This window comes from Branchiostoma belcheri, unplaced genomic scaffold, assembly GCF_001625305.1.
Source record: "Branchiostoma belcheri isolate BF01 breed outbred unplaced genomic scaffold, Haploidv18h27 scaffold49, whole genome shotgun sequence".
Lineage (NCBI taxonomy): Eukaryota > Metazoa > Chordata > Leptocardii > Amphioxiformes > Branchiostomatidae > Branchiostoma > Branchiostoma belcheri.
This window is the reverse complement of record NW_017804120.1, coordinates 222239-233447: the sequence shown is the minus strand read 5'-3', so window position 1 is coordinate 233447 and position 11209 is coordinate 222239. Positions and strand designations below refer to the sequence as shown.

At 40.1% G+C, this 11209-nt stretch overlaps 1 protein-coding gene across 1 annotated transcript in view; it reads left to right on the top strand.

Moving 5' to 3' along the window:
- Positions 1–2774: 2774 nt before the first annotated feature.
- Positions 2775–11209, top strand: part of LOC109479437 (fibropellin-1-like) — a 17043-nt gene continuing 8608 nt past the window's right edge. The window contains exons 1-9 of the mRNA XM_019781401.1: positions 2775–2907; positions 6365–6652; positions 7020–7135; positions 7438–7564; positions 8231–8362; positions 9049–9201; positions 9881–10018; positions 10251–10376; positions 10771–10884. Coding sequence (XP_019636960.1) covers positions 2853–2907; positions 6365–6652; positions 7020–7135; positions 7438–7564; positions 8231–8362; positions 9049–9201; positions 9881–10018; positions 10251–10376; positions 10771–10884 — 1249 coding nt within the window. The 5' untranslated portion in view covers positions 2775–2852. The remainder of the gene's footprint in view (positions 2908–6364; positions 6653–7019; positions 7136–7437; positions 7565–8230; positions 8363–9048; positions 9202–9880; positions 10019–10250; positions 10377–10770; positions 10885–11209) is intronic.

Below are 11209 nucleotides of genomic sequence, written 5' to 3'. Positions count from 1 at the left end.
TGCCTTGGTTCCATGGATCGAACGCAGGAGTTCGAAACCGATTGACTTCAAATTTGACGATTTTTGAATGGTCAGAACCTTGTATTAAATTCCTCTTTTTGTATATAATTGAATGTTATCATATCACGTATTATATTGCATGTGGTAGCCACATTCAAACAGTTTCTCATACTTAGAGACGAATTTTATGACATTACGCGAAATGTATCAAAATGTAGCGGAAACTCAGGATGGTGTGTGTCAGTAGCTTACAACTGGGCTAAATTTGACCACCGCGATATGCGATCGTCACAGTTTTTTGGGGGGCAAACCCGTTTGCCATAAAATTTACCAGGGGTCATTGGTATCAATGTAAAGGTAAAGAAGTGGGCTATCACAATGTGGTATTAGCCAACGGGATCCAGTTAAATAGTAAAAAAGACAAGCACAAACAAACTGACCAAAAATTGCTCATTTTTGGAAGGCCGTAGCGCTCGCTGTCATTTTGCAATACACGAAATATCTACATGGTTGTACTGGGCAAATCCTGTAGATGTGAAAAAATGTAAACATTGTGTAGGTCTGAGGTCTTTTTGCTGCACTATTGGCAGTTGTTTACACCCATGCAACGAACGGGGTCAAATCGTGACCCGGCAAAAGCCGTATCTTAGAGAATACCGCGTTCTACGGTGACCTGCGGTTCGAATGTTCTCATTTGATAATAAAAATGTTGACCTCTGACCTTTTTGTTGATGATGTAAGAGATGACACCGTCATTCTGAGTGATGAGTTCTCTCAGCCTCTTCTTCTCCTTATATGGTAGTGTGACACCTGTCAGTTCCAGGGTTACCTGGCAACCAGAGAACACACCCATCTGGGGGAACAACAGGTTCATAAATTTGCATATGCAGGAATAATATTGTCATATTTGTAAGAAAAATATACTGTGACTACAATATGATGGCAGTTGAAAAATATTTTGTTAATGAGATTACACCTATCTTTTTCTATTCAATATAATATTAGCCGAAAGCTTATTCATCTGGTTATTGTTATATGTAGGTATCACTATCAGGGCGAGAATTTTACTACCAGATTTGTGTATTTGCAGAAATTTTTGCTCAATTGCCTGTAAAATTTCTGAGAGCTTTGCAATATAAAAGGTGTATTTTGTCTGAGGAAAATGCATCTTGAGCACTGACACAGGCACAGAGTAACAAATATTGTACAAAAATGTGTAATTTAATAATAACTTTAACATAACGTTTGTGAATTTACGTTTAAGCAGCATTACCTTACAACAGAACTTTGATAAGTAATAATTCAATCAGTTGCAAGAGTCTGAATCGTTTTGCTCGCCCCTTCTGTATTACAAGGAACAATTATTGTAATTTGTATTCAATGTCCTGAAAAACCAAACCCGGAAGTAAATGATATTTTGATCTTCTGTAATTTTCTTGTAAACGTCTAAAAGTTAACACCATCATACCGTCTTAATACAACAGGTAGAAATAATTCAGAGGTTTTAACGACCCCTCGGTCCTTCTCTTCACTGTATGTTAGCATGAAAATGTTGTTCAACAAGTCTAGATCTTTTAAAATCTAGCACGATTTCGATCAAAATGTCACTGAACATGTACTGACGTACTAAACTTATATACATTTGTAGCGTAAAAATCGGCTTTAAGATTTGCAAAATCACCAACTACAGGTTAGAAACTTCAGTCTACGTACCTTCGGAGTCTTCTTCTCTCTATAAAGATGTTTGCAAGTCCGTACACGCAGTTAAAGGTGACGTAGCCAGGTCTTTTTGCAGAACAAGTTTATAAAACTTCCCCCTTTAGCTCTGACCTCATCGTCAACAAACACGCCTGTGACCTGTCACATGACACCGGGTCACGGTGTAAGGGCGTCACCTAGCGGTATGTTTACAAAGAGCAGTGATTGAAATCCGCAATCAGCCCCCTATCAGCCCACTCGGTCGCTTGCTCTCTCTCTATCTCTCTAGATGTAAGGTAGAATCCATCCATCCATCTATCCATCCATCCATCCATCCATCCATGCATCTATGCATCCATCCATCCATATCCATTCACCCATCCTGCCGTCCGTCCATCCATCCATCCATCCATCCATCCATCCATCCTTCCGTCCGTCCATCCATCCATCCATCCATCCATCCATCCATCCATCCATCCATCCATCCATCCATCCATCCATCCATCCATCCATCCATCCATCCATCCATATCCATTCACCCATCCTGCCGTCCGTCCATCCATCCATCCATCCATCCATCCTTCCGTCCATCCATCCATCCATCCATCCATCCATCCTTCCATCCGACCATCCATCCATCCATCCATCCATCCATCCATCCATCCATCCATCCATCCATCCATCCATCCGACCATCCATCCATCCATCCATCCATCCATCCATCCATCCATCCATCCATCCATCCATCCATCCATCCATCCATCCATCCATATCATAGGCTGTTTATCTATGTTTATCTATCTAGTCTATCTATCTAGTTTATATCTTTTTATCCATCAACCAACATGTATCTATCTCGCTCTATTAAAACTATATGAGCTGAAGATTTGATATCTTTGAGACTGTAATTTTTCGTTGACGCAAAACGATATTTCCCGACGATCCCCTACCCTTGCCGTCCATCCATCCAACCGTAACAAACGACACTTGTTTACCGCAACAACGACAACTTACGGATGTCCACAAGTACCCCCTCTCCGCTCATGCGCAGTAAAGCACATCAGGCACAAGTTTCCAGCACAATTCGCCACCAGTCGCTTTTCCTACACAGAACTGTGACGCTGTACAAAACATTTCTCAAATGTGATTTCAAAATGACTCCCCTCTTTCTTTTTTCTAGCACTTTTATTCTTCTCTGGTCAACATGTGGTGAGTGTATCTTTTTGTTTGTTTGTCTGCTTTGTTTGTTTGTTTGTTAGGCCTTGCAATTGTTGCGTACGCCAAGTTCTAATAGTTATCAATTTCAACACTAGCAGTTTGACCTAAAGTCTAGCTTCCAAAAGAGATAACAACCACTGAGGTTGAAAAAACTCGCTGGCAACTAGAAGCTTTTATTTCGCAGTTCACATTCATTGTTATTTTGAACTTAGTGCTCTATGTCGGCTAAGGGTATAATTTTTAGCGATACTATTACCCGTATATGTTCGTTAGTTAATATTCTGCGTATATTCTTAAGTCACCATGGATGCTCCGTACTTTATTCTATTTTATTTACATATATTCATTGAGCATTGGGCAAAAAGCAAAAGTTGCTTAGTATATCACCTTCCACTCATACGAGTATAAAACACATTGACAAGATACATGCATAATTACAGGGTGGATAAACCCAAGATAAATACAAAGACAACAAGTTGGTGATCTATCAATTACGTACGAGAATCTGCCCGTACAGTAAATGAAGTTTGAACTACATCAAAAATATTACAGTTTTGTTGGTGAAGAGTGATGTGGACCCTCGAAGTAGTAAGGAACATAAGGAACTATCATTGAGATGCTGCATCTCTACTATGTTGGAGAGAGATGATAACAGAGTACTTCTTTGACTGGAATAAAGTTTACAATGTAGAAAGTAGTATTCAGTTGTTTCTCCGTACTTTAGCGTGATATGCTATTAGAAAAAAAATTACACACATTTAAGACCGCAAAAGCGCGACTCGAATAGTCTTTTAAGGTGGTTAATTGTTTTGCTCCTTTCATAAAACAGCCATACTTGTATTTTCTCACACAGAATCAAGGTATTTCGTTGTTGTTTTTCCTAGACAAATGTTACTTTGTTAACAAGTGCTAAAGTGACAAACTGTGTTTTTGTGTGGACATCCTTCAGCAACGCGTTTGCATTGCACCAAGGACGTTTTACAGGATGTCCTTGATTAGGCCACACCAAGTTAATTTTATGGATGACGTCCGCGCGCGCATTGATTTTGGCCTCTTCCTAGAAAAAAAAACAAGAAATTCCGCTTCCTGTAACTATGACCAAAGAGTCACGGCAGTGCCACAAATCGTCAGATTGACGTGAAACCCGTAACGCAAAGAAAGTGTTCATTACCATCCTGTCAATAACAGAAAATTTTAAACTGTCCACTGTTCCACCTGATTTATTGCTGTTTTGATGATGAACAAAAGACTTCTTGCTTGTTACACTGTGTCACCTGATTCAATTTGTGTCCTAACATTTGTCGTCTCTTAGTATATTGCTAATGTAGGCATCTTGTTTTTTAGGGCCCTTCTTGTTTTTTTTCGCCCTCTCGCATTAGATTTAGGGTCGGTCTCCAAAGGACGTCATCCATAAAATTTACTTGGTGTGGCCTTACACAGTACATATCTGTAACTGATAATCCTTTTCAAGTTTTGTCAGAATCCTGTTTTCATTGTTTTTCATCTCATCCAAAGCGATGTTGCCGAGTTAAGAGACGGGTGCACGTAATATAAAACCGCGTAAACGGCATCTATTTCAATCAACAGCGTCATTGGTACAGAATTGATGAATACAAGAAAGGGATCAACTCAAAATCTGTGCTAGGGAGTTGTAAAGTTTTTACCTTTGATATGAGGACCGTCATTTTCAATGCCAAATATCCGTTCAAAATGAAAATAACTAATCTAATAGAAAACTGGAAAAATTGGTATTTAATAGGGGTAATATTTGAACGATAGGTCCATTGAATTTCTTTGTTCTCCACTTGAGATATATAAAAAAATTGAACAGCGTGTTGTCATAGTAACGACTAAGAACGTAATCTTCGGTTGCCTAGCAACGAGAAGGAGCAACTAATTGACCTATGAAGAGCTCTCTTTCATAACCCTCTTACCAAAAGGTGACGTCTTGTCTCTACAAGAGCGACACTCATTGGTCAAGTGGCATTTGCGATTTTAGATGCTGCATTGTTAGAGCCGGATCTGATCATGTGTTTATGTACAAGAGCACTCGAGTGTGTGGCCTAGGGGGCCTTGATTTAAAAATGGCGGCGGTATCAGATATTTTACACAATATCGTCTTGGACGTCTGGGCGCTTACGGTTTGAGTTTTGGCCAGAAATATCTGATATATAAGTAGGTTAAGAGGGTCAGAAGCACAGGGATAATCTTTGGAGAAGAGAAAGTGGAGGAAATTGTGTTTAAGCATTCTTTAAGAGAGAGAAAGTGTCTGCGAGAGTATACTTTATACTTTTGAAATCTGAATGTTGTTGCAAACAAACGCATGTATTGTTCAGTTACTTATAGTAACGTTGTCCAAATTATCCGTTTATATATGAATAATTTTATTTTCCACTAGCATCCCCATGCTATATTGTCTGTTATTTGACGTCATTTGACTCAATATAACATACAAGGTTAATATATATTTTAATGATTCTGTTATCTTCCTATGTTTAATATTGATATTTTATTATCATCTATAAGACTAGCTAGCATCTGAAAAAAAAAGACATTTTGGGCTCCCAGCAGCTTTCTTTGAACTGCAGTTATTTGTTGCACTTTTTTTATATAAATAGGAAAGATGTAGTCGTTGTATAAATTTCTTTAATATGTATTTTATATTTCAAGCCTTATTTCAACTTTTTTAAGAACTTTATATCCTAGTGTTAATTTGTTGGTACAGTTGTAGAAGATCTTACAAAAGTCGCCCTACCCTCGTTCCTCAATAAAGTTTTTTTTTAATTTCTTTCAAATTTCTTTTAAAGTAAAGTTTTCTTTATCAATATTTTTTCTAATTTCTTTCTTTCTAATTTCTTTTTTTTTATTTCTTTTAATTCTTTTCTTTCGTTAACTTTTTTTATTCTTTTCTTTCTTTAAATTTCTTTTAATTCTATAGTATAGACTAGTGCGTAGTGGTATTCGGTCCAGAATTTTTCTGCGACTGTTGTTTTTTTTCTAACTTAAGGATTAAACAACATAATCTATAACATTATGACACAAAGTTGAACTGCAATTGCCAACACAATGAACTGGACTCACCCAAATTTTCGACTGTACAACTCCAGTCTTTGTCAAGGAATGAGCAATCCACCGCTTCCTTGACGTCACGCAGATGACACAAGTGACCCCGTGAGCAATGGCTCATAGGATGTAGAAAGTCTGTGGCGCCCCCCGTCTCTGTTGAGGGATTAACAGTAACATTAATTAATATATGTGTATATTTTGTTTTAATATCAAGGCGCCGTTATAGACATCACAGTCATCAACAAGTTCCCGTTCAGATAACACAAGTGACTCCGTGAGCAGTGGATCATAGGGTGTAGAAAGTCTGTGGTGCCCCCCGTCTCTGTTGAGGGATTAACAGTAACATTGATTAATATATGTGTATATTTTCTTTTGATATCAGGAGCCGTTATAGACATCACGGTCATCAACAAGTTCCCGTTCGTTCTCGCGTCACCCTCGCGAGACTACACGTACGTGAAGTGCGTCACTCCCTACACCGCAACGTTCGGCGCCCTACACACCCCCAACATACCCCGGATGTCGTTCAGTAGGACGTTTAGAGACGAGGAAGCTGATTGGCCAGGACAGGACCTCATGTTCTTCTCCTTCGCGGGAGATGAGAGAATCGGCGGCTTCCAATGTTCTGCCGGGGGAGAAGAAGTGGCGGCTGTGAAGATGTATGAATCAGGTATAGAAAATCTTAATTTTGTAAAAATGTTTGAATAAGATTCCAAACATCTGGAAAATTATACGCATGATCATGACAACACCAGCTGAAATTTCCAGACATAACTTTAACAGAAAACAATACCAAAAGAGTCCCTTCCGCGGAAGGATATCTCCATCCCCGGAGTTAAAAGGATCTGAATGGCAGGGGCTTGTTCTGAAAAAATATAAATTTTGGCAACGCCTCAGGGGTGAAGTTTCATGTTAGTTATATTACATTCGTAATTAACTCATGTCATGTTGTGTCAATAAAGAATCATATGTCATACGGTGAGACTTAATTTACTTTCTATAGATCCTTCAGTTTTCCATCCCTTGTTACTCCGCAGCCTCCTTTATACCACCAACTTTTTCATTGACCTTGAACCGCGGCGATACCGCAACAATCCGCATGGCGGCGCAGCAGACACAGTTCAAGTCAGTCCGATGGAAACGAAATGGAGTGGTGAGAGTTCATTCATTGTTTGAAAAATCAACCAAAAACCTGTATAATGGTACTATCCAAAAAAATGGTCGGTTATTCTGATAACCGACCACTTTTGAGGTTACGGCCTGATAACCAATGGCAAATGAAGCCTTCTGATTGGTCGACGTCTCCCGGCTATTTGATAATATGCATTATGTGACTATGCGTTATGGAAAATATTTAAGTAACGTATTAATAAGCCTTAATAATTAATATTCAAAAGACTTTTTCGTTTTTATCATATCTGGCATATCATACTGGTATATCTGTACATCTCACAGGCAATAACGAATAGTGGCAGCACTTACGTCATCAGGGGGGCCGATCCCACTAGACATGAGGGGGTGTACAGGTGCTATTACGACGGAGAACCGGAAGATGGCGCTATGATCAGAGTCATTGTCAGAGGTAAGCTGTGTGATGAACTTATAGTATTACACATATTTAACCTCCTTACGTTGTTTTAGTTCACTTTGCAAAATATTTTGAAAGGCACACAAAGCCATCCTTGAATCCAACTACAGTTTGAATAGAAGTTCATCTGAGTTGGTAAATTGCATTCTTGGTCGTTCTTTATTTCATGTTAATTTTAACTATGTAAATTTTACAGCAAAAATTAATTAAAAACTGTTCGCCAACTGAAAGTGACCCAGCAGAAATTTCGACGGAATCTCATCGTGTTTCCTCTTCTTCTGCTCCAAACAAATAATGTTAATGATCTGAACCAGACGTCTGTCACCATGGTAACTGGTGTTGGGTCACATCATGTTGCAATTTTACAGCAGGATTTAGATTCCTGTTACCATATATGTGTTTAATTCGAGTAAGAATTAACAGAGCAGACCATATGCAAAGGTAAACATTATGCATTTGCTTTCCAAATGTTACCTTTCTAGTTTTCATTTTACATTTGTTCTGACGTCAGCACTGGGTCAAAGGTCGTCGTAAGTCGGTACCGCCCCCCTATACGCAAATCCAAAGTTACCTGGAAACTTTAACCATTCAACATGGCGGAGAATACTTACGTCATAGTCACGTGAGGGCAAACGCCGTATTCAATTTTTTTTTCTTCAGGATGTCAGGAGAACAGGTGGGGTCCCGGATGTACCCGCGACTGTCCCAACTGCCTTCACGGTGGAATGTGCCACTCGGACACGGGGGAGTGCATCTGTCCGCCAGGATTTAGGGGAGACCGCTGCGAAATACGTAAGATGTCGAAAGTCGTCATAAATGAGCTGTAGATAGTTAATGAGAATATGTTCAAAGTCGTTTGTTAGTATACGTGTATGTATCGCTTGCCTTTTCAATTTGGAATGCACTGATCTGTACGTACTTGTATGGTTTTACAGACCTACGGTATTGCATCCAGAACCGTGCCTATCTACTAGTCCTATACCTGAATGGGTTAGGGTTAGGATCATGCACAGCTCTGGATAACGTATCCTCACCCAAACTATCCCTTGACCTCTTTGAGGGGTCGTTGGAGCACCATGACTGGGTCCTCTATCCTCCGGATTCGTATATCAAAGCAACATAAATTTGCCCGATGAAAGGTTCTGGATACGCGTGGACTATCCAAAAGATCCCAAAACGGTGACTGCGCATGGTCCTGTATAAAGCACGGTTCTGGATACGCGTGGACCATCCAAAACCGCGCCTGAGCATGGTTCTGGATAAAGTACGGTTCTGGATACGCGTGGACCATCCAAAACCGCGCCTGAGCATGGTCCTGGATAAAGTACGGTTCTGGATACGCGTGGACCATCCAAAACCGTGCCTGAGCATGGTCCTGGATAAAGCACGGTTCTGGGTATAACAAGACCATTTTCTCTATGTTATGATATGCAAACAAACAAATAAACAAATAAAAAAGTGACCACACCCTCCCACAGCCTGTGGAAGTAACCGGTTTGGACTGACCTGCTCCCACAAATGTGACAACAGCGGCAACGGCGATGACGCATGCGCAGACCTGCAGTTCTGCCTCCCCGACCCTTACGGCTGTTCCTGTAACACCGGCTTCCGGGGACTGAGATGTGACACAGGTACGAGTTCTTTGTTTTTTGTTTGTTTGTTTGTTTTTTTTTTCTCGAGCAATGGCATTCACATCATTCTGCAGCTTTGCGTTATTATTAGAAATAGAACTGGCTTGGCATTATGTTTTTGGATACTTCGAGTTCGGAAGTATTGTTTCGGGTGGCCAAGCTATGGACTTGTGTGCCTGTGTTATTCCGGACAGAGTAGATTGATAGAACGGTATCGCAAGAGTGACACGCAGATTAAAACCGGAGGTTAAAAGGTTGAACACAGGAAATGGGGTGAAGTTGAAGGTCACGAAAACACCCAATACTTTTCAAAACTTTTCAATTTAGAAAAGTTTGCAAAATACACCACCAAAAAGAATTCAGAGACCTCGGACTTCAATGAAATACTTAATATGTCCTTATAATCACCATGTACACGTTTATTGTGCAAAGGAAACAATGCTAACTGTCATCTGTCAAGGAGGTCATGTAACTAAAAACACGAAAAAACACGAGTGCTACCAGATCTCCCTCTGAGACAGACGGAACAAAGCATATTCATTACAACCTGACATAAGGGCCATGCGGAAGCACAGACACACACACGGGCACACACACACACACACACACACACACACACACACACATACCGAAAACAATATTTCCACTTTTTATGGAGGTAAAAATTTTGTTTCCGTAGCCTGCAGCGCGGGAACGTTCGGTGCCGGATGTACGTCTACCTGCCACTGTCGTGATGACGTCACCTGCGACCGCTTCACCGGGGAATGTCCCGGCAACACTTGCGCGTGCGGCTGGGAGGGGCGGACCTGCCAAGACGGTACTACGTCATAAGATGATTGACAGATGTGCAAACGTCTTTCTAAGGGCGTCTGTGATATAATTATAAGCCACAGACATAGAAATTAGCTATTTCAGGCTGACATCACCTTCTATGAGATGTTTGGATGAATTTTATAATTTTTTTGCGAGAACTTCTTTTCTAAAACATTTTCAACAAGCCAAGGTGATGGGTTTGAATGCATCTTTTATCTTTTCTTTAATGTCGGCAGAAAAACGAGACTACTGTGACAGCGCCCCTTGCGAGAATGGTGGGACCTGCAGCTACTCGGCTGAAGAGGACACCTGTTTTGTCTGCGCATGCCCGGCTGGTTTCACAGGGCAGGTTTGTGAGACGGGTAAGTACTATGAAATCTCTATATTTATTTCTTTTGTTCTTTTAAATCTAATAAAAAGGTATTATATAATATATCATAAATAATTTTATCTCCAAATAAAGTGGAGCCTAGTTTGCCTGCATACGTTTTTAAGCCGTGCAAATATTTTGTAGAGTGTTTGTTACTCTTTATACAGGGCAGTGTGTTTAGCACTGAGTGCGCGTCTTCTCTTAAAAAAAATGTAGAAATAAATAAATCAAAGATAACATTATAGAGTTGGGAAAAAGAAAGGGTCTATACATTCAATTCTGTCTTTATAAATTGTATCTAAAACACAACTGGCACCAAACTGTTGAAGACATTTAAAACGATGCATTTTTTTTCAGTGTATGAAATTTATTATTGTTTGAAACAGATATTGACGAATGCGAGTCGACCCCGTGTCAGAATGGCGGCATCTGTACAGACAGAGTCAACTCCTACGTGTGTGACTGTCCTGACGGGTACACAGGAGACAACTGTGAAGAAGGTACAGAACACTGTCGTCCGATCTAGATAGATCATGCACCCTTTGATAAAGCTTACGTATTCAGGAGACTTCAGAAAGGTATGCCATCATTAGGTTCCCTGACTTCTCCCATGTTCGCTTCCAGCCATTCTTGCTGGTCCTCAGATTCTGAGACGTTTGATCGTCATTATATTTGAATTGACCAGTCAAAAACGTCTTGTCCTGGGAAGGACAAATACAAGAATACGTGAGTTCCTAGTGAATTCTTTTATCAGTGACAACTTTGGAAGGATAAGGATACTAACCTCCAAATTTTCGATGGCTATCAGTCCATCTTGTTCACGGT